The 25,307-nt window shown below is 41.7% G+C and overlaps 1 protein-coding gene across 1 annotated transcript in view; it reads right to left on the bottom strand.

The window, feature by feature from the left end:
- The window catches only part of LRP1B (LDL receptor related protein 1B), a 1,835,733-nt gene that overhangs the window by 854,853 nt on the left and 955,573 nt on the right, over window positions 1–25,307 (bottom strand). The window contains exon 22 of the mRNA XM_063932605.1: window positions 11,296–11,496. Within this exon, the coding sequence (XP_063788675.1) occupies window positions 11,296–11,496 (201 nt within the window). The remainder of the gene's footprint in view (window positions 1–11,295; window positions 11,497–25,307) is intronic.

Here is a 25,307-nt window from a genome sequence, read left to right on the forward strand (position 1 = left end):
GTAATTTGAGTGACAAACGGCAGAAATTAACCTTTTCTGTGACTGCTGCACAGGGATCACACAACCTCTATTTATAGGGCTGAATTCAATCAGGGGAGAAGTTCTCGCCCCGCAAAGAAGTGCAAGTATATACCACACTTACAGTACCCAATGAAGTGCAAGTATATACCACACTTATGGTATCATTTGATCCATAGATATTTTCTTACAATACACCATATACATAGAAACATAGAATTTTACTGCAGACAAGAATCACATGGCCCATCCAGCCTGCCCTTTAGGGTTAAGGCATAATGATTAATTTAGGAGTCTGGGTTAGGGTCAGGGCCAGCAACAGAAATCTTGGGACCCGCTACACTGATATCCCCTTAAGTTGGGGGGGCTTTAAAAACAATAGTCTAACAATATATATATATATATATATATATATGTATATATAAACAAAGACCAAAGTCCGGCACTCACGCTTGCAGCTATAACAACGGATCCGGTGCCTAACCTCTCAGAATGAAGAACGTATGGTGGAACTCAGAAAATACGACTGCAGAGGCAATGCTGATGCGGTCAACGTTTCAGGGATGACTCCCTTTTATCAAGACACAACCAGCACCCTGTAATACAAAACATATATATACAAAACCGGTACCTTACCAGACTCCAATCGCGAGGCTCCATCCGCCTCTCCCTGCCGACGGACAATGACGTCATCGGCACGAACCAGCGCCGGGGATCTGCGTCGGGTGGGTAGGGGCGCGGCTCCGCACACACGTCGAGGCGCTGGTAGGCAACCGTAAACAACAGGAAGTGCAGACAAACAAAGATATCGCTCCTACAAATAACAAATACAATTACAAAGCGTGAAAATAACAAACGATTAAAAACACCTAAGAGAGTATATCAATACCAGGCAGAGCTATCTTATACAGCAGAATACATTATTTTGCGGACAGGCAATATAATTAATATGCTGATATGTAAATAGCTATATATCACAAAATACATTATACTCAGCAAAAACGTAAAGGCAATATTACATACTTCCTCATATCTGTGGAGGGATACCCTACCACTAGATTAATATAGCTTCAACACCATGTTGTAAAGCACCATTGTGGCTCCAATATACATAAAAACAGGTTATAAACCATGAATTGAATAAGGTGTAAATTGTAGATTACAGGAAGCAATTAAAGCTTAACGCCTCATTGAGGCCCAACGGGTGAACCGTTTGAAGGGTGTGGATACACCACGCCTCTTTTCTCAAAAGCGCCTGGCCTCTGTTACCCCCTGTATTACTTGCTGGAACGTAATCGATCATTTTGTAGTGCATAGACGACAAACTGTGGTTGCAATTTTTAAAGTGTCGTGCTACTGGTAGGTCACTACCTCTGCCTTCTAAAGCTGCTCGTATACTAGACCTGTGTAGGGCAATTCTCTCTTTAAACTGTCTGATGCTTTTACCGACATATAACAGCCCACATGGGCACTTAATGTAGTAAACAATGAATTTACTGCTACATTTCAATGTGTGCTTAATGTTAAAGAGTTTGCCTGACCTAGGATGGTTAAAAGTGCTGCCAGGTTCTAGACAACTGCAGGTAGTGCACCCTGTGCACCTGTAGTTGCCCGGTTTATGGGTCAAAAAATGTGGCAATCTTACTTGACCCAAATCAGAGATGTCGTTATGGACAACTATGTCCTTTATGTTGCGGCCACGTCTATATGCTGCCATAAGTGTGGTGTCCTTAAAACAGGGTAGTTCCTTGTCTCTAGCAATCACTGGCCATATGCCCTTAGCTTGGCGGTTTAATTTCTTACTAGCAGTCGTATAATCTTGTGTCCAAATCATTCTATTATGAACCTTTTGAGGGTCTTTGGAAAGTAAAGTGTCATGTCTCGGTGTACTAAGCGCTTTCAACATCGCCTGCTTCAGAGATTTTTGAGAATAACCTCTAGCTTTAAATTTTTCTGCCATATTTTGCATCTGAACTTTGGCATCTTCCTCATTACTGCAAATCCGTCTAATTCTCAGAAACTGCGAAAATGGAAGACTCCATTTCATAGGTTCTGGATGATGGCTATTAGTTCTCAACAAAGTATTGCGGTCAGTGGGTATATAATACATACTGGTGACAATATTGCAATCGCTGTCTGCTGAAATAGCCACGTCTAGATAGTGGACAGTGTTGTAACTACAATCAAAGGTAAACTTGATAGCTGCATCTTTCTGGTTGACCTGAAACATCATGTCTTCAAACTCCTATTGTGTACCCGACCAAATCATCAAGATGTCGTCGATATACCAACGAAATAACATGATGTGTTGGGAGTATGACACATTATCAAAAAACAGCTGCTTTTCTACTTCGCTCATGAATATGTTCGCGAAACTGGGTGCCACACAAGAGCCCATGGCGCACCCAGTTCGCTGGCGAAAGATTTTTTTATCAAACAGGAAATAGTTCCTGTCAAGAGTTAATGCAAGAAGTTTGACAAAAAAAATAATATCAGGACCTGAGTATTCAGTATTAGATTCCAGAAATGCCTGCATCACAGCTATACCCCTATCATGGGGAATGCTGGTATATAACTTAACTACATCAATGGTGCATAACAGATACCGGGCTGGGAGAGGTGAAAAGGATTGCAATAATCGAATAAGTGAAGTAGTGTCTGTCAAACATAAAGGCAGTCCCAATATCAAAGGCTGTAAGTAAAAGTCGAGATATCTAGATAAATTATAATATAACGAGTTTCTAGCGGTGATGATAGGGCGTCCAGGTGGATTTACTGCATCCTTATGAAGTTTAGGGATGGTATAGAACGTCGGAATACTCGGCCATGTGACACTTAAAGCTTCTTTGGTTGCCGCTGAAATTATATTGGTAGACACTGCTGATTGTAGGATCAAATCAAGTTCCATTTTGTATCGCGAAGTAGGGTCCTCATGGAGTATTTCATAAATTGCTGTGTCATTCAATTGACGATAGGCTTCCTTTTTATAACTTAATAGGTCTTGAACTACGATCCCGCCCCCTTTGTCCGCCGGGCGGATCGTGATGTTGTCATATTTTCCAAGATTACTGAGTGCCACCTGCTCATTTTTAGAGAGATTATGTGGTCCTTTGTATATTTGTGGAGTAGCTTCGTTAATGTAGGATTCCAAACAGCTGGAAAATCTTTTTATGCTTTTATTTTGTGAGGAAGGGGTGAACAGTGACTTCTTGTAGATGGGGATTTTTTCAGATGAAGACACAGAGGCAGAATCTATTCTTTTTCCATCTTCTACATTAACGGCAACTAATGAGAAATCTGTGGATGCCTTGATTTCACAGTTGATTAAATTAAGAAAGAGGGAAGTTGACTTTTTGTTACATGGGGTGACGCTTTCGGATTATTTTAGAGATAAACGCATTCCAAGAGGCTTCCGCATCAGGAACACCCCGACTATCGGGTGTCAGAACCCGGAGTTCTGCCGCAAATGGGCCGTAGTGCTCAATCGTTGTTCTTTCGATTTAATTCTATTGGTGGTGGCAGAGTCTTGAAGAGAATTAGAAATCACAAAAGAGAAAATCGAGGCCTTTGAAAATATTCACCTTTCTAAGATTCAATCAGAAGCACCGCTTGATTGGCTAGAGAAATTGTCAGTACAAATTGATAAATATCAATCTGACCTAATAGCCTTTAAGAAAGCTAAACGCACAACGGTGAATCGTGATTACGACCTAAATCAGGTCTATAGTTGGGTGTACAACAAAGGCCAGAGATCACAAAGAAATTCTAGACAGCGTCGACAACCCAGGAAATTTCCGCTTGAGACTGATCAATCGAGTACAGCCATCTCATCAAGTGACACAGAATGTGCTGCGGCATCCACCTCAAAGAAATCCAATTCAGGTGTAAGGACTCGCTCAAAAAACGAGCGTACAAAAGAGCCAGGACCCGTCGGTGGGGGGCCAAAACAGGAGGGAAGCCGCCAAAAACGTCACGAAAGAAAACATAGTGTTTAATCTGTCTTCTAGACATCTCACAATTGATGAAGTTAACGTGTTAAACAAAGGGTTATCCTTTGTCCCCACCTGTACTCCAGATGTCTTCAACAATAAAGTGGACTTGTTCAAATTGAACCGACGCATCAAACTCAAAGAATTTTTTCAAGAGAACCTCTCTTCATCTGAAAAAATCCCCATCTACAAGAAGTCACTGTTCACCCCTTCCTCACAAAATAAAAGCATAAAAAGTTTTTTCAGCTGTTTGGAATCCTACATTAACGAAGCTACTCCACAAATATACAAAGGACCACATAATCTCTCTAAAAATGAGCAGGTGGCACTCAGTAATCTTGGAAAATATGACGACATCACGATCCGCCTGGTGGACAAAGGGGGCGGGATCGTAGTTCAAGACCTATTAAGTTATAAAAAGGAAGCCTATCGTCAATTGAATGACACAGCAATTTATTAAATACTCCATGAGGACCCTACTTCGCGATACAAAATGGAACTTGATTTGATCCTACAATCAGCAGTGTCTACCAATATAATTTCAGCGGCAACCAAAGAAGCTTTAAGTGTCACATGGCCGAGTATTCCGACGTTCTATACCATCCCTAAACTTCATAAGGATGCAGTAAATCCACCTGGACGCCCTATCATCGCCGCTAGAGACTCGTTATATTATAATTTATCTAGATATCTCGACTTTTACTTACAGCCTTTGATATTGGGACTGCCTTTATGTTTGACAGACACTACTTCACTTATTCGATTATTGCAATCCTTTTCACCTCTCCTAGCCTGGTATCTGTTATGCACCATTGATGTAGTTCATTTATATACCAGCATTCCCCATGATAGGGGTATAGCTGTGATGCAGGCAAGCATTTCTAGAATCTAATACCGAATACTCAGGTCCTGATATTAATTTTTTTGTCAAACTTATTGCATTAACTCTTGACAGGAACTATTTCCTGTTTGATAAAAAAAAACTTTTGCCAGCGAACTGGGTGTGCCATGGGCTCTTGTGTGGCACCCAGTTTCGTGAACATATTCATGAGCGAAGTAGAAAAGCAGCTGTTTTTTGATAATGTGTCATACTCCCAACACATCATGTTATTTTGTCGGTATATCGACGACATCTTGATGATTTGGTCGGGTACACAACAGGAGTTTGAAGACATGATGTTTCAGGTCAACCAGAAAGATGCAGCTATCAAGTTTACCTTTGATTGTAGTTACAACACTGTCCACTATCTAGACAGGGCTATTTCAGTAGACATCGATTGCAATATTGTCACCAGTATGTATTATATACCCACTGACCGCAATACTTTGTTGAGGGCTAGTAGCCATCATACAGAACCTATGAAATGGAGTCTTCCATTTTCGCAGTTTCTGAGAATTAGACGGCTTTGCAGTAATGAGGAAGATGCCAAAGTTCAGATGCAAAATATGGCAGAAAAATGTAAAGCTAGAGGTTATTCTCAAAAATCTCTGAAGCAGGCGATGTTGAAAGCGCTTAGTACACCGAGACATGACACTTTACTTTCCAAAGACCCTCAAAAGGTTCATAAGAGAATGATTTGGACACAAGATTATATGACTGCTAGTAAGAAATGACACCGCCAAGCTAAGGGCATATGGCCAGTGATTGCTAGAGACAAGGAACTACCCTGTTTTAAGGACACCACACTTATGGCAGCATATAGACGTGGCCGCAACATAAAGGACATAGTTGTCCATATCGACATCTCTGATTTGGGTCAAGTAAGATTGCCACATTTTTTGACCCGTAAACCGGGCAACTACAGGTGCACAGGGTGCACCACCTGCAGTTGTCTAGAACCTGGCAGCACTTTTAACCATCCTAGATCTGGCAAACTCTTTAACATTAAGCACACATTGACATGTAGCAGTAAATTCATTGTTTAGTACATTAAGTGCCCATGTGGGCTGTTATATGTCGGTAAAAGCATCAGACAGTTTAAAGAGAGAATTGCCCTACACAGGTCTAGTATACGAGCAGCTTTAGAAGGCGGAGGTAGTGACCTACCAGTAGCACGACACTTTAAACGGTTCACCCGTTGGGCCTCAATGAGGCATTAAGCTTTAATTGCTTCCTGTAATCTACAATTTACACCTTATTCAATTCATGGTTTATAACCTTTTTTTATGTATATTGGAGCCACAATGGTGCTTTACAACATGGTGTTGAAGCTATATTAATCTAGTGGTAGGGTATCCCTCCACAGATATGAGGGAGTATGTAATATTGCCTTTACGTTTTTGCTGAGTATAATGTATTTTGTGATATATAGCTATTTACATATCAGCATATCAGCATATAAATTATATTGCCTGTCCGTAAAATAATGTATTCTGCTGTATAAGATGGCTCTGCCTGGTATTGATATACTCTCTTAGGTGTTTTTAATCGTTTGTTATTTTCACGCTTTGTAATTGTATTTTTTATTTGTAGGAGCGATATCTTTGTTTGTCTGCACTTCCTGTTGTTTGCGGTTGCCTAGCAGCGCCTCGACGTGTGTGCGGAGCCGCACCCCCTACCCACCCGACGCAGATCCCCGGCACTGGTTCGTGCCGATGACGTCATCGTCCGGCGGCAGGGAGAGGCGGATGGAGCCACGCGATTGGAGTCTGGTAAGGTACCGGTTTTGTATATATATATATGTTTTGTATTACAGGGTGCTGGTTGTGTCTTGATAAAAGGGAGTCATCCCTGAAACGTTGACCGCATCAGCGTTGCCTATGCAGTCATTTTTTCTGAGTGCCACCATACGTTCTTCTATATGTATATATATATATATATATATATATATATTACAAATGTACACACATACACACATATATATGCAGATACACACACACACATATATATGCTATATGGAAAGGAACTCACCTCCCTCTTGTCTGTAGGGTGCAGTGGTGTGGCTGCGGGGGGGCTTGGACAGTGGTGGGGCTGCGGGGGCTTCTGTGTGGAGCCTTTCACTCAGACTATCAGTGACCCCGGCAGGTGGTTTTCCTGGGCTACCCAGCTGTTCAGTGACGGTAGCAGGGACATACAGAAAGCGCCAGCGCAGCAACATAGATAATGATGGCAATACAGCATGGACCACAGGGACTGAACAAAGTGATAGGGTAAAAAGAGGGGGGAGTGTTTAGGAGGCCTGTTAATTGTTTTCCTACTTATATTTAGCAGTTTCAGCATACACTTTATTTATTTATTAACATTTATTTATATAGCACACACATATTCCGCAGCGCTTTACAGAGAATATTTGGCCATTCACATCGGTTCTTGCCCCAGTGGAGCTTACAATCTATATTCCCTACCACATGTACATGTGCACACATTCATACTAGGGTTAATTTTTGTTGGGATCCAATTAACCTACCAGTATATTTTTGGATTGTGGGAGGAAACTGGAGTACCCGCAGGAAACCCACGCAAGTATGGGGAGAATATACAAACTCAACACAGATAGAGCCATGGTGGGAATCGAACCCATGACCTCAGTGCTGTGAGGCAGTAATGCTAACCATTACACCATCCATACTTTAAAAAGCAATATTGGTACTGCGGACCTGTTTTTTGTGTCCCTGATTCTTGGGCCCCCCCTGAACCTCGGGACCCTGCACAAGTGTTCCCTTTGTCCCACCTGTCGCCGGGCCTGACTACAGCTGTGGTAGAACTAAAAATCTCAGCATGGAAACTGGCTGCATAACTCCCAAATAGTGAAAACTTACAAAGATATAAAATGATGGACTTATATTTGAAAATTCACATGAATTGTAATTATTGAAAAAAATATATATATATTTTCTGCCACTTCAGATACATTAGTTAATATATCTGTTATCTCTAGGGCTGTTATTGCTGGAGGCATCAGTGCCTTTTGTAATTTTTTTAGTTATTTTTATTATGTGCAGGGATGCATGTATTATTAGGTGAAAACTCTTGAAATACAGTATCCACAAAAAGAAAAATCTAGCACTGTGTTCTCAAAAGGGAGCAGTCATCAACAGAGACATAACTAGACATTTTGGTTCTCTGTGCAAGAAAGGGAATTGGTGTCCCCACCAAAATTAATATAGGGACAGTGCGTGCTGAAGATGCCCACCAAAAATATAGGGGCATGGCTTCATAGGGAAGAGGCGTGGCAACATAATACTACCAATTCACATTACACTGCACAGTAGTGTCCGTTATTCACATTACACCACACAGTAGTACCCCTTATACATGTTACGCTACAGTAGTGCCTCTTATACACATTATGCTATGGTAGAGCCCCTTATACACATTATGCCAGGTAGAAACCCTTATACTGTACATGTTACACCTTAGTACAGCCCCTACTACACATTATGCCAGGTAGAGCCCCTGTACCTCATTACTTTCCCCAAACAGGTGTACTGTCAGTTAAAAAAAAGACACAGAGAGACAGAGAGAGAGAGATAGTGTATTTCTCTCTCATATATTGTGTAGCTTACAGTATCCTCCACCACATAAGCGCGAAAGCACTCTGCGTGTCATCCGCTCTGGGACTTGGAAATGCACTTCGCACACAGCAGGACAGGACAGGGGATGGTGAACCATAGATATTATATATATATATATATATATATATATATACACACACACACACACTTTCTAAAGTTGGGGGGAGGGACACAGACGTTTAAATTTAGGGTATGTGACCACAGCCAGGCGACGTGGCCTTGCTGTTAGTGCCACTATGCCCCCATTTTCGCAGTTGCATGGGCATGACCAGAGCTCTTTTATCTGCTGGTGGTGTGCATGCAGTTGCAGCTGTGCATACAATTGCACGCACCTCCAAATCAAACCCAATATGCTTCTCAGGGCAATTTTAACAAATGGGTAGAAAGTGACTTTGCCCTTGCACACCAAGACAAGATGCCAACCATTAGACTACCTCGTAGTACTTCAACCCATTGGTATCCTAAAAAAAAGAGAAAGCACCTGTTTCAAATATAAGTATCTGTTCTAAAATCCTAGGCAAATGCAGGAGGGGGTTCCAGTTGTCAGGAACATGCCCAAACCAGCTAGAAGCTTGAATCATGCAATAGTATATACTTTTAATAGAAATGCTGTACAAAGAATGAAAATAAGGTGCTGGGCATGCGCAGTGGCAGCAAGTTCTCTTAACATATTGTGTGTGTGTGTGTGTGTGTGTGTGTGTGTCTCTGAACTCTCAAACAGTGCACCAGACCAGAAAGGCCAGAGAGCTACTGCCAGCAAGAAGAGACAGATGTCTTGCCACGAAGTGGGAGAACATGTGCTTGTAAAACTCAGTTTTGTCTCCTACTGGTAAACTTTTATACCATATGTATATTTATGATAGGATGTTTAATCATTTACTGACCACTTATATTATTTATAATATATAAATATATTTGGTATAAAAAGTTATAGGCCCTACACACTGCGCGATATTAATGAAAGATATGAATGATCTCGTTCATTAATGAACAAGATACGGTTCATATCTTTCAGTGTGGAGGCACCAGCGATGAACGCTGTGCGGCCCCGCGCTCATTTATCGCTGGTGCCCCGTCGCTTTTGCATGCAGGCCAATGTGGAGGATCTCGTCTATATTTGTCTGCACTGCTATGAAGCCGGGTGACAGGGGGAGTGAAGAAACTTCACTCCCCCCATCATTACCCCCTGCCACCGGGTCGCCCGTTAGCCGTATCCGCCGTTGGGCAGCTCAGCGGCGGATCGCATAGTGTGTAGGGCCCTTTAGTTTTTTAGACTCTCTGTAAGAGTAAATATTTTACAGATCTATTCAGTATTACAACTGAAGTAATTAACAACACCTATGGATCTTTTAAACTGTGTCAGCAAGTAGAATACACCTGTGTACCAACTAGGAGAACATGCACCATTAGGGGTCTATAGTGTTAATTCTTAATTACAGTATATACACTATCCGGTATGTAAGGAGACCTATGTGTGAATATACATCCAGAAGACTTGGATTGTGGAATGGTGCCCACATCTGCGGGGAAAAAAGTATTCAGTTCAGGCGGGCTGGCTCTATGCTGTATACAGTAAGTCAGAAATATTACGTACACTGCAATTTGCATGAGGCAGACTATAGCTTGCCATTCAGGGGCAGGCATTTGCCCCTGTCGATGGAATCAAAATAGATCGCCTTTAAAATTACAGTCTACGGGGCATATTTATAAAACTATTCGGCAGAAAATTCCCAAAAAACAGACATTTTCTGGGGATCCTCACAAAATCTAAGTATCCTTAGCTGTAACATGGAGAGACCGCAGCAGGTATCAGCAGTGGTCCCTCCATTTCTGACTGCAAAAGCAGCCCCCAGAGCATTCTATTGGGACTTCTTTGCAAATTGTATTTTCCAAGCTCCAGAATGCACAAAGCTATCACTTTGCTTCAAGGCAATCTCAGGGACAGAGATTTTTCGGAAGCTCTGTCCTTGCCCCCCTACTTTGACAAATGCTGGATGGGGCTACTTTTCTTATCTCAACCACACTGTATATGTGGTTGTTGGTAAATTTGCCCCATCACAAATCTCAACCTGCTGTACCATACATATACAGTAACTCTAAATGTATCATTAGTCCAAGAGCCAAACCTTCTCTTACAGTATACTACATTCTGGAGAACTTTCATATAGTTTACTTTGAAATAAGACTGGAATTTTTTTATCATGTTTTGCCAAGCAATCTGGTGGTCCGCAAATGTCTCACAGAGTCACTGATACAACAATTCCCCATCATTGCAGCAACATGTCTTGTTACTGACAACCAAGCAATGGAAATATTATAATCACTTTGTGTCAGTTTATACCAGCAAGTGACTGAACAGACTCGGCACTTAAACTGCTTGGCTTTCAATTGCTTGACTTTCTCTGCCACACTTGCAGAGTTCAGACAATGGTGGGGGTCCATGACATGGTTCTCCCATGGTTACATGACTTAGATCAGGGCTATGTCAAATGAAAATAACATTTTAACACTAGTTAGTTAGTGGTTGTCTTTAAATGAATAATATATTACAACTGACAGTAAAGAAACTTCAACAATGTTTTTGAATTCTTGCCACCACAAGATCGATATAGATAGTCTGCAGTTCTCAAGATGCTACAACACTTCCCATGATCATCTGAGAGTTGTAGCAAAAAAGCAGTTGATCAGCAACTGGCAGAAGATTCACGGTATGAATGATTTTAAGAACCCCGACAAATTAAATAAAATATAGTTATTCAAACAGAATTAATACCACAGATTTCGCCTTCATCAGATCCATCAGGACAATCTCTTCTCCCATTACAGAGCTTCTCAGGCTGCAGGCAGATGGAGGTATCATTAGCACAGGGGTATTTGGGTGGTCCACACATATAACCTTCGCAATTATCCTCATCAGAATGGTCCTCACAATCAATATCGCCATCACATACCCATGCATTGCTAATGCATCTCCCTTGGAAAACAAAAACAAGAAGATATCAGAAGACAGCATTTGCCACATATTTATTTTAAATTAAACCAGTTGCCTACAGAGAGTGGAGGCAGCCATTATGTAAGGAAAACAATATTCAGCCTATCAATTGTGGTATCATTAGGGCATTAATACTTTGTGCCTCATACCTCAGTAATCTCACTAGTTCTGATGGCTGCCTTCATGCAGACTAGACAATAGGTACATTTTAAGTTCATTCTTTTTAGCTTCAGAACTTGAATATTCAAGTAGAACAATTAACAGAAAATTTCAGAAAAATGTTTTTTGATGAGTTTCGCCAAAGGTAAAGATTGCTGTCCATTAATTGAAGCTGTAATTCCATACACACATGTGCACGTTTCCTCATACATTCCATAACAACTATAAAGTGTGTGGTTCCATCCTAAACTATAAAAATCCTATCAGTGGACCAAATTTTATCTTGAATGCTGTCCGATATTAAAGGTCATTGGTTGTAATCATAGAGCAGCACTGGAGACCAGCTTCCCACTGCAATATCATTGTTCAGTACGATGTCTGGATGACTAGATCAGTGCAATTGTCTTGCCAAGTGTGTGGCTAAACTGCTCACAGGTTGAGAAGTTCGGCAATGGGACCATACAGCCAAGCTACAATACACAACTTTAATGTACTATTGTGCTTGGGTCTATTTACTAAGCCTTGCAAAGAGATAATGTGCCAGCCAAACAGTGTGTAATATAATTGTTATATTACACGCTGTGCTTGAAAAATGACAGGATCTAGTTGGCTAGTACTTTATCTCTTTCCACTTTAGCTCTAGACCCCATAATAAGTAATTATACACTAAGCATGTTTGCATTACCTGCCAAGACTTGGCTGCTCCCTCTTCTAAATACAGGCTACAAAAAGCTAATATAAGTAGTCCTTTTGGAAAGTGGGATACCCCAACCAAAGCACTACTGGATGGTGGGAACCAAAGACAGACAACACTGTTACAGCACAGAAAACATATATACTGTACTGTATGCTCACAATTTAGTGAAATGTACCTAAAAACATTCTAACAAATACATGAAAGATGAGCAAAATAAAACAGCTGTAGTTGGATAATGAGATTTTTTACTTCATTAGTATATTTATGATGCAAAAACTTTCCATGGCAACATATTCCAATTGCAATGCTCTCCTGGTGAGCATCACCTCATGCATGACTGTAGGCAAAAGTAGAATAGGTAGCACCCAGTATTTGTAGTGGGCCTACAGCACCTGCAGTACTCTTCTACTTATGTCCAGGGCCGGTGCATGTGCAGTGATATCCTGTTTGGGTTTTCCATTTCAGCACTGCAACTATGAGGGGCTTCATGTATCTTTGGACTCTGCCATACTCACAGGAGCAAAGGGAGGACTCTGGAGCTGATCTCCATGCCTACCTCAAATTTTGCTATATTTTGCCGATGATATTCCCCAATCTCTGTTACAGCAGCTTATAGTACCATTAATATATAACCCCCAATCCTTAAAAGCACATTTGAAGTGGAATTAAATATATTTTAGTAATACAAAACAACTTTTATTAATAATTGACAATGTTTATTTCATTAGTATATATTTATTATAACAAAAACTGTCCATGACAGTCATGCACAGATATACAAGTGACGTATATAACAATAATCAGCACTATATCCTGGTTTGTCCTAGTCATATCGCATTGTGATTAAGACACATTGTCGGCAAAAAAAGGGACACCTGACGCTAGTGGAGTCTCATGGGATCTGGTGGCTTACTCCTGCCAGGCATATTGTGCTGTATGGCGTATTAAGGCTAGATATATGAAGACACATCTGTAGTTCACTTTATGTAACATTGTAGGGTTAACAATATACATTATGCAACATAACAGCCACAAAATTCACATTATGACATTCAGTGACGCCAGTTCATACTATGTCCTACTATAGTACCTCCACATCATATTGTGCCACATTAAATTTCCCCAGTTCTCTACGGTTAATTTTATACCACATTACAATGAGCAGTTCCAGAGGCATAACAAGAATATTGCAGGCCCTAAGGCAAAAGTTTGTAAGGGCCCCTAATGGTAAAAAATGTATATAAAACATGTTACTTTTACAGGGAAGGTGGGTCCTTCTCAGCTCTGGGCTCAATAGCAGCTGCATGCCCTGCATCTATGGTAGCTATGCCCTTGAGTGTAACAAATCCAACATCACAAATGATATCCAGAGAAATATACTATTACTACCAAATAAGACTGAAAAATAACAAAAACCATAACTATATAAATAGATTTCCATCAAGAACGCATAAGCAATGTAGCATTCATCTTCCATGCTCCCGTGAAGTATGCCAATAAGAGATGTATGCTGGACTTTTTTTTTTCTGGATTTGGCTCTGATTCATCGCCCTGATTTGGATTTGCCAAACCACCATGACTGGTTTTGGATTTGCTTTGCTTTTTTTTTACAAAAAGCTAAAATTGCATGATTTGGCGCTTCTTTTGTTCCTAGAGTGTTATTATCCTCAATAACAATAATTTCCAGTCATTTTGATTAAATTTTGACCACCCCACTGCTTACAACATTGTCACAGTGTACCCGGGTACAGTGCACAGAACAATGCAAACAACACACACTATATATATATATATATATATATATATATATATATATATAGGCTCACTGATGTCACGTGTTTTGGATAGCCAATAAGATTCGGTTTTGAGAACCGAGTAAAACCGAGTAAAACCGAATCCGCTCATCACTAATATATACACACACACTTCAGCAGTGGCTTAGCACTCCGGATGACTGTATGATGTTAGGGTGCCTTCCCATACGAATAGATAGTGCTTGATTCGTACGAGTAAGAAAAGAGGCGGCACTCCAATGGTTAAGGGATTATATAAAGTTTAGTGAATCTTCATATGCCCGTCGTCATGATCCCTTAACCATTGGAGTGCCGCCTCTTTTCTTACTCGTAAGAAACAAGCATATATATCTATCTATCTATCTATCTATATATATATATATATATATATATATATATATATGTAAATTTTATTTTTTTAACTCACAGCTCAGATCAAACTGCATGGAGTCACAGGGCTTTGAACAAAGGGCACAAGGATAAAGCGCAATAAACAGTACAAATATATATATTCTGTTTTTAATATTGCAGCGCAGTTCAAACTGCATGGAGTCATAGGACTTATAGATGCATGTAAGATAAGTGCATTAGGGTAAAGCGCACCGAGCAGTACAGACAATAGAACCTAAATAAATCAATACATATATTTCTTATTTTTCTGTTTTTTAACCTGCAGCCCAGTTCAAGCTGGGTTGATCACAGGACTTATAGATGCACATAAACACAGCGGTACAAACAATAGACCTTAGTTACAGTATATATATCTCCTATATAATTGCCCAAATCTGTCACTCTGTGACTGTGTGGCTAACGCTCGGCGGAGTCACAGTCACAGAGTCACAGAGCTAGGCCAATAGGAGGAGGAGGAGTCAATCAGAGCTGTCGCTGTATGTATGGCCTCCTCCTCTCTCCCCGGCCATCGGAGACTCCCAGGCTGAGGTGGAGAAAGGCTGCCCAGCCACAGTCAGTCTCACTGCCGCCACTGCCCGCCAGCTGCTCCCCAGAAATCCGCTCCTCCTCTTTCCCCGGCTCCATCTCCCCCTCCCCGGCCATCGGAGACTCCCAGGCTCAGGTGGAGAGGCCGCCCAGCCAGTCTCACTGTCTCACGGTCGTCAGCCGCTTCCCAGAAATCCGCGGTCAGCTGTCAGCTGTCCGTCACCACTGCCCGCAACCCGTTGACAGCTCTCACTGCTGCCACGGACCGCATGCTCCCCGATACACTGAACTGCTGCACTGCTGCACTACATACATATACTGCACATATTACACACACACACACACACACACACACACACACACACACACATATATATATATATATATATATATAACAAAAGTAATGCCCGGCACTCCTGGTCCTTATATGCATAAGTGCCTGGGTGCCCTCCACAACAGTATGTGTAAGCAATCATGGAAAAAATGGCGTCACTCCAGGTCTTAAGGTGGTAAAATCTTCAATTAGTGTAGTTGATGTTTTATAAACTACACTAATTGAAGATTTTACCACCTTAAGACCTGGAGTGATGCCATTTTTTCCTTGATTGCTTATATATATATACGCACATACACTGCACTGCTGCAATACATACATACACTGCACACATTACATAAATATATATACACATACATACACTGCACTGCTGCACTACATACATACACTGTACACATTACATATATATATATATATATATATATATACATACATACATACACTGCACTGCTTCACTACATACATACATACACTGCACAAATTACATACAGTATATATATGCATACATATACACTGCACACATTGCATACATACACATGCATACATACATCAAACACTGCATTACTGTACATACACTGCATTACTACACACCATACATGCACTGCATGTATATACTGTAATTTATTTATTTTTCTCAGATTTTCAACTTGCAGATTGGTCCAAAATGCATACACTCGCAGGGCTTATAGATGCATGTGAACAAAGTGCACTATGGTAAAGGACACCAAATACCTGTAGTACAGTTTAAAGCATAGTACAGTGCAGCATACATAAGCATGCTCCTATACACCTATACACAGTAACTATACAGAGCACAGCCAATTGTGAGTTTGGCATCTCTAAACACATCACAGCCAATACAAAACAACATATAGCAGCGTGCAGCGTGCCCCCACACAGTCACTTAGAATGTGCACAGCCACTTGTAAATCTTGAGTTTCAGCACAGCCAACACAGCAGAGTACAGCACAGCATTCAGCAGCGTGCATCACAGTGAAATGGTGCCGTGTCCCGGCCGCGGTGCCTTATACAGAATCCACGTCCTACGGGAATCCTGATGTCGGGAGGATGATGTTCGGCCTCAAAGTGGGATCTGAGTCTGGTGGGAACACCCAAGCCGCAGCTCAGGTGGACTCAGATCCCCAGGGTTCGGAGCGGTTCAGATTCCTTGGTATCCGGACCACTCATCTCTAGTACCAACAAAGGACTCTGTGATCTCTTGCACAATCCGTTCGCCAGGTATTGTGGGAATATGCAGCCTCAGAGTTTAGCATATGTCGTTTCTGTTATTTGCAGGAAGTGGCCTTCTACCCTTAACTTTGCAAACATTGTTCACACTGACATAACAGCTGTTATGGTTGGGAAACTGACAATAGGGCCCATGTGGATGGGATAGCATACTGTATGTGTAAAAGTAATAAGCTCTAGGCATTTTTGCTAATATGCTGAGTCAGAGGCATCTCAAGATTCATTCAACTCTGCAACTTACACGCAAACCCCATCTACTGTGTATTTAGTTGTATAAGACGTATTCAAACATTACTATTTGTGTGATAGTTTTTCGTTCTTTCATGTGGGATTGGCAGAGACAAGATGTGAGTCTTGTTGACATATGTTTCATCTCTAATATCAATCATTGCACATCTCCCGGAAAAAAAAAATTCAATTGTCTTGTACTGGAAGTTTCACATTTGAATTACAAATTGTTTTATTATGCAAAATAAAAGAAATGAGATAGTTTTTATCCCACGAAGCAATTCAGTGAAGTAAATCAGCTTAATTAAATACATTTTAGTTCCCAGCATATAACGGGGGGAGCTAGACTAGCAAATATATTCTTCATTCCACTTTGTAGATACAGTATGTGATGTGAAAATCAAAATCCTCTATTACTAAGTGACTGTCTATTTAATAGGAGCCAGTGAAATGAGTTTAGGGTTATGCCACATTTTCCTACTCTCCTGGAAAGTCTGTGAGACTCCAGAATCTCGGATGGCTCTCCATTTTGTATCAGAAATGTCAGACTCACACATAGTGAACATGGACACCCTGGCCTAGACTATACTCAGGAATATGTGAACACACAAGTTGTTCTTCAGCTTTGTTTACAGGTGCCCTTTCCTAAACCTTACGCCTCCTGGTACACTATTAGTAGATGTTGCATTACTGTCATGACTGGCAACAGCCACAACATTAGTAATTGGTTGCTGCTTCTGCTCAACCATCGACTGATCATGATCCATATCGACTCACACAGAGGTGATTTAAGAGAGGAGGGGGCCTGTGTATAGGCTCCGATTGGGCCCCCTCCTCTCTGGCGGCGCAGTTGATTCTGGCATTGTGCATGTGTTGGAAAATAGCTGTAGCGGCCATTTTCCAAGTGGTTTTTGATGCCGTGAGGCTAGCGCCAGGCCGACGGAGAGGTGAGTATAAGAAAATGGGTGCAGGGTGTGTGGGCCCCTCTGGACCCAGGATTCTGTGAGCACGGCACAGTTTGCACACATTATAGATACGCCAGTGGACTCACAGTGCTTACATTATTAACATGGAGGGTGGCACGGCACCTACTGAGCGTTATTGTAACACAATGCCCCTGCCTGGTTCTGAACACACACAATTCTTTTTCTTATATTTATTTTTTTTACAAGTGACAACTTCACACTGCGACTCACAGCGCCTATAGTATAAATGCAGTGCAATGGCCGGGCCCTGAACACACACAAGTTTTTTTGGTTTATTTTTTTTATACACTGCTGCGAATCACTGTGCTTATATTGAAGTAATGGTGGCACACACCAATAAGTTTTTGCAGACACCAGTGTGCACCAATAAAAGGTTAATTCACTCGGAAACAAAGTTCAGGTGGGTTTGGTTTTCTGAAAACTGAGCCTGCTCACCTCTAATAAAAACAGGAAATGTCCACCTTGCTAGTAAAAATATTTCTATAAAAGCTAGTAAGAATTCTAGTATTTCACCTGTGTTTTTTTTTTATACTAGTATTAAAAGATATAAATAAAGTAATGTAGGAATCTGGCTGCTACATGCATTTGATTGCAGATATCTGAAGGTGTTTCTGAGAATCCTGACACTTGTATAAGCCATTGTAACTGTCCCAAAGCCTGAGGAAGAGTTTGGGGGTAGGGGCTGGGGCAGGGGTTATTTACAGGAAGAAAGAAAAAGAACATGAAGCACTGCAATTATGCAATTGATTCTGGCGCCTGGTTAACTGATAGGCCACATACCTTTAGTTCAAGTAAAACTGCAATCAAACAGTCAGTCAGGAGTTGAGGGTAATGTGAAAGTTAACTGATTGGCTGAATTGTTGCTCAGGCCACAAAATGATTGTGTCCACTGTTTGGAAGTTGGAACTGGGAGCTACAGGATCACTTCAATTAAAAACAACCAAATTTCCCCAGAAGGCATATACTAGAAGATGTTACAAAAGATAAGGAAGAATAGAGGCTTTTATGATTCATGAAAAGTTCTGAAGAACCAAAGAACAAGAAATTGATTTCTCTACAATTGCTGCTTCAGTGAGTTTGTAAAGCGAGTTTTGGCGTGTATATTGTGTCAGGTCAAGTGGCAAGAAAGTCGCAGGGGACAGAAAGCAAAAGTAATGCAGAACTCAGAGGCACAATTAGTCTATACACAGTGCAGGCACTTTTGAAATAAAATAAGAGCTTGTTGTGTAGGAAACAGTGATACCTCCCTATTATAGTAAACATCAGCATACAATTGTAAGTCAAGTCCCAATGTAGGCTAAGTATTCAGAAATCACACAGAGCAAAGATTTGTGTAATTAGTACAACCCCTAAATGAATATTCAGTGTTCTAATTATTTCTAATTTGCCCAGTGAGAATTCCCCTAAAGGCGCCCAGCTCGTGCAACTGCCGATTTAATTGAATAGTGTTTTTTTTAAATATAAATCTGCATTTAAAAAAAAATAACAACAGTAATTTAGAATACATTTAAAATAAATGACATTATCTGTGACTCAACTACATTTAAAAAAAAAATCACTGGTTATTTATATTAATCCCACCCACCCTCTCAAAAAAAAAAATATATATTTTACTAATATGTATAGTGTGATTGTTGCTGGTACTGAAACAGCTGCTTGCAATGGAGATTTAAATGTGCATCCATCAGGGGCATAACACTAAATAGCTGGGCCCATATGACATTATTGGAGGGGCCCAGCAGCAACTTCCTGTTAGACATGTGACATTGATTTTGCAACCAATGGTATCCGGATGATAGGTCAACAGTTAAAAGGTTGACAGGCAAAAGATTGACACCAAATGGTCGACACGCATATGGTCTACATGGTCAAAAGGTTCACAGGTTCAAATGCTTGACATGACAATGGTCGGCACAGCATACGGTCAACATGAGTTTTTTAGAATTTGTTTTCCTTTTTTATACTTTACTATTCACTTAGACTACAATTGAGAATGGTAATCTATGCTGAGCTAATGGGGGTCCACAAGCTGGAAGGGCAATTTGGCACCAAAAAAAATCAACAACTCATGTCTAACTTTTTATGTGTCAACCATTTCAGTGTCAACCTGTCGACCCAGTTGACTTTCTGACCAAGTTGACCTTGTGCATGTTGACTATTTGGTTTTGACCTAGACATTGTCGACACTTTGATCAATAACCCAACTAACTGTGGAGCAGATGTATTAACCTGGAGAAGGCATAAGGAACCAGTGATAAGTGCAAGGTGAAAGACACCAGCCAATCAGCTCCAATATGTAAATTAACAGTTAGGATCTGATTGGCTGGTTCCTTTATCACCTTACACTTATCACTGGTTTATCACTTCCTTATGCCTTCTCCAGGTTAATACATCTGCCCCTGTGTTTGAAACACATGTAGATATCATCAGTGTTCAGCTTCTGAGAAAGTTAGAAGGCGGCAGGTTGGCACAGCAGGGGGTATGCAGAGGTAGAGGTGCTGTAAAGGGGGGGTGAGTGCATAATGCCAAGATTACCAGCATTGCAAAGCAGGAGGGTGGCTATGATGACACGATTTAGCATGAATTGCATCATCGCCTGCCTGGAGCGGCCACTTTACTTGGAAATTGGGAGACACTGGGTGGACGCAGCATCCCTGAGACTTGAATACTCTTCCGGGCAGCCAGGAGTAGTACCCGAGGTTCGGGAATTGGGAGAGTATGCAAGCTTGCTGCTCCTATACAGCGTATCTGCTAAAACTTCTAAAGCCCCTGCTCATTACCAATTACTGATTACGTGAGTAGTTTTGCCGTGGAATGTTACAATTTTATTTTGCAGGGTGAGATTTAAATACAATACAGGGGTGACAAGACAGGATCTGCTTTGTGGGAGGGTGCGCAGCCCACTCCTCCATGCACAAAGACTCAATTTTCCTGCACAGTATCAGCCCTATGATTATAATGGGACAGATTTTACACCTTACAATTCCATTATGGACAGTATTTCTGGGACATTCCAACAAATTTATTAAAATGCTTTAAACACACAAAAGTGGCATGTAATACATACAGTCCTAATGCCCTCTCACTCTATGTTGATTTATATCCTAAGTTAATAACAAAACAATAATATTTAAGAAGAACTGAACAAAATAAGTTTAAATGATTGAAATGGCTGCTCCATATGAATGTTCCTATTAAATGGCCAAGCTGCAAATGTACAGGGCTGTTTCCAAAGAATGCAAACTGGGTGTGCCCCAACACTAGGCAGACAAGTAGGGGCACTTGGGCACATAAAATATCACTTTACTTATTATTATTATTTTTATTTGACCTGTTAGATCCATCCTGTACAATTTCATAAGGTCTGGGTTCTATCCTTTGACTCATTGCCCATATTATTTATAAAAAGCAGTACAGAACATTACAGGACATTATTTATTTATTATTACATGGATGTGGTCTGTAAATATTGCTGCATCAGTGGTCATATTACTTAAATAAGCAGCGGAGAGGTAGAACCCAAGGAGTAGATGCAGTTGTAGACAGTAGGGACTAGATACTGGTATAAGTAAGGGAAGGTACAGCACATAAGGGAAGAGGGCTCTGTTTATGAGAGCTTACATTCTAAAAAGGAAGGGCAGAAAGACGAGGGTTAAATAGATGGGGGAAGAAGGTCAGCTAGGAGCATGCAGCATTGGGTTAGGATGAGAGTTGGAAGGCTATGATAAAGAAGTTGGTCTTGAGAGCACATTTTACATTTTATAGAGCGGTAGAGAGCCTGATAGGGAGAGGGAGAGAGTTCCAGAGGTAGGGAGCAGCACGGGCAATATCTTAGAGGCGGGTGGGTGAGGAAGTAATCAGTTGAGAGAAGAGATGGTATTCATATGTAGAGCGAAGTGAGCCAGTGGGGGTCTGAAGGGAGTTAAAGTCAGAGACGTAAATAGGAGGAGGCTGGGTGAAGTCATTGTAGGTGAGTGTGAGAAATTTGAATTGGGTTCTGAAGTGGAAGTGGAGCCAGTGTAGGGCTTGTAGTAGAGGGGAGGAAGATTTAGAACATTGGATAGGAAGATGAACAGGGCAGCAGCATGGAGAACACATTGGTGTAAACAGAGGTGGGAGGCAAGGAAGCTAGATAAGAGTAGGTTATAGTAGTCCAATCGGGAGATGACCAGTGAGTAGATGAGGGTTTTAGTTGTCCCCAGGTTGAGAAAGAACCTGATCCTGGATATATTTCTGAGACAGAAAAAGAAGGACTGCAAAAGGTACTGAATGTGTAGTTTGAAGGAAATGAAGGAGCCATTGATAACTCCAGAGCACTGTACACTGTATTGTCTTTGCTAACTATGAAGAGAACTTGACCCCTGAAAGTCCTGTATAAGAGATACTGTATTAATCCTCCTACAGACTTGGAAAATGCTTCAAATGTCTTACTTCTTTAGAAATGTTCTATAATATATTTTTGACCTGTCTCAAGCTAAACTTACTAACTTACCTAATATCACATCTACTCTAAACCTCCTTACACAAACATTTCTCAATTACATACTGTATTTGGAAATAGAATGACCATAGGTGGCTAAATCTGTGCACAACTCATGTCCAATAATATATTCTGTTTGTTAATATATTTGCCTGCAGTAGCCTGCTCTTAGTATCCTGGATTGATATAGGCAAACATTAAATAAATACATTACTAATCAAAAAATAAATCCTATAAAAAATCTCCAAATTCTTGTTTTAGTTAATGTGACCAAATAAGACATTCAAAAGAATTACTGTTCTCCACTCAGATGTATGTGGAAACAGATTTGTACAATACATTTTACAGTAATCTTAATAATGTCAAAAATGGATTCAAACTAATATTGGACATGACTTGTTCTCTTTAATACATACTCTGCGCATGGCTCCCTAATGTTACGTTCCTGGTGCTCAGAACAAGAGAGATGTTGCGTAGTGAGTCCAGAGCACCAGAACAGGACGCTGAAATAAGGTGAGGTATGGAAATAGCCCCTAGCAGACCTACCTCCATTGTTTCACCCATGTGGTCTGTTCACGCCTGCGTGACTTTGGTTTCTTGGGCCCACGGCAGCCGCGTTTGAAGGGCGGATTAGGTCTGCCCAACTCCGATGCCCCCAGGTCTTAGAGTGAGACAAGGCGTGAACCGAGACAGGATAATAACAAGGGGACCTCTAACTAAAGCAAACAGAAGGCTAGGGGCTACTAACAATACTAACAACCCTAAAACTAAATATATGTGCGGCACGCCGCCAAAGGAAAAGAACAACAAAGGAAATGCTGTCCACACGCCGACACAATACTGTTGTGTACCGGCGGTGACAGCATATGCAGAACCCTCTGCAAAACACCAGTAACAGATATAACCAAAGAATACAGTGGCCTAGGCCGACGGACCCGGCAAAGCCGCTACTCACGAAACTGGTACAAATACTGGCAAACAGACAGGAACCCCCAATGTAGCCGATACAGGCTCTCAGAACCGGAGGACAGGCAGAATCCCAAACGACAGACCGGTGGACACCAAGAAGCCAGATACTCGACCAGGCACAGACAAAGCCACAGGACTTCTGGACAGGAACGCTTCACGGCAGGACACGGGATCAGACACTGGATCAGACACTGGATCAGACACTGGATCAGACACTGGAACAAGGCTGGAAGCAGCTAGACAGAAACTGCTAGGCAGAAGCTCAGAAACTCAGGAACTGGCAGGAACTAGTTTAGAACTATCACCGGCGTCTGTGTATTGCACTGAGCCAGAATATAACAGAGAGCCCTAATTAATTATGTTGTGCAGCTGCCCTGTTGCACGACTCCAAACTGACAAGATGCAATTAACAGACAGGTGAGGCCAAACACATGGAACAGGCTGCAATTACACAGACTCACCACCGGCAGCAAACAAGAGTCTTCTAAACCAGAGCAAAGGGAAATCCTGGCCTGCAAGAGAACTATAAACATAAAATACAAAAACGGAAAACAGGAATGAACCACTACCTGTGGTTCATAACAGTACCCTCTCCTTAAGGGTGGGCTCCGAACACCCCATGACACCCACGGGGAACAGAAACAGCAGTATAACATAAAATACATAACCAAAATGCAAAACAGAAATGAGCCACAGCCATGGCTCATAACAGTACCCCCCCTTGAGGAGGGGTCAACGGACCCCAAAATTCAGGTTTTCCAAAACAAGGTGTACATTAATAAACCTGACACTGGAACAAACAGACAAAGACAAGAAACAGAAACAAGCTGTGAAAACAGCTTGTAACAGTGCCCCCCCCTTTGACGGTGGCCACTGGACACAAGACAGGGGGGGAAAAAAACTTTTTTTTTTTACACAACAAGGCAAGAGTCAGCAATTATTTCTTTTTCTTCTTCTTTTTTTTACAAAGTTTTTGAGGTCTGATCAAGGTAATTCCCCAAACATTGTCTGAACTGATGGTACCTTCCAGCAAGGCTGGGTTCAAATCAGAGTTTCTTAACCTTGGGAGCTGAACTTTCAGGCAAAGTACTACTACTAGTAGAAGACAGAAAAGCACATCCTGCAGTCAAAACAACGGGCTGAGACTTTTGTGCCGAGTTTACAGTATACGGTAAACTCTCAGCAGATAAGACGGGTGACCTAGAGGAACCTGAACCAATTTCTTTGGAACCATATCTCTTAATAACTGCATCACTGAATGCCGGGGGATCCTAAAGAATGGGATCTTCAGCTTTCATTAAGCTGGACGCCCACTCAAAAGGCTCTCCTCTAAAGGAATATATCAGATAGAGCACAAGGTTCTCTGAAGTGATGCCCAGAAATGGTCTAGACAACAAGATGGTGTAATAGTGTTTGTAAAGCGCCAGAAATTGGACTAAGTCCCCATCAAAGATTATAGATGTTGAGATATCAACAGAGTCAGGATCTGCTTCCTTCCCATCTGACTGACTAGAGTGCATTGCTAGGACCTGGTCACTACTGACCCTACTCGGGGCTGAGACTTTCTTAACCCCACCCGGGGCAGTGGCCCTCGGAACCCCACCTGGGGCAGTGGCCTTCGGGAACTCCGCTGGGGCAGTGGCCTTTGGGAACCCCGCTGGGGCAGTGGCCTTCGGGAACCCCGCTGGGGTAGTGGCCTTCGGGAACCCCGCTGGGGCAGTGGCCTTCAGGAACCCCGCTGGGGCAGTGGCCTTCGGGAACCCCGCTGGGGTAAGCACCTCGGATTCTTTTACTGGGACCGGGCCGTCAGCCTCCCTCTCTGGGACCGGGCCGTCAGCCTCCCTCTCTGGGACCGGGCCGTCAGCCTCCCTCTCTGGGACCGGGCCGTCAGCCTCCATCTCTGGGACCGGGCCGTCAGCCTCCCTCTCTAGGACCGGGCCGTCAGCCTCTCTCTCTGAGTCAA

Source organism: Pseudophryne corroboree, chromosome 7 (assembly GCF_028390025.1).
Source record: "Pseudophryne corroboree isolate aPseCor3 chromosome 7, aPseCor3.hap2, whole genome shotgun sequence".
NCBI lineage: Eukaryota > Metazoa > Chordata > Amphibia > Anura > Myobatrachidae > Pseudophryne > Pseudophryne corroboree.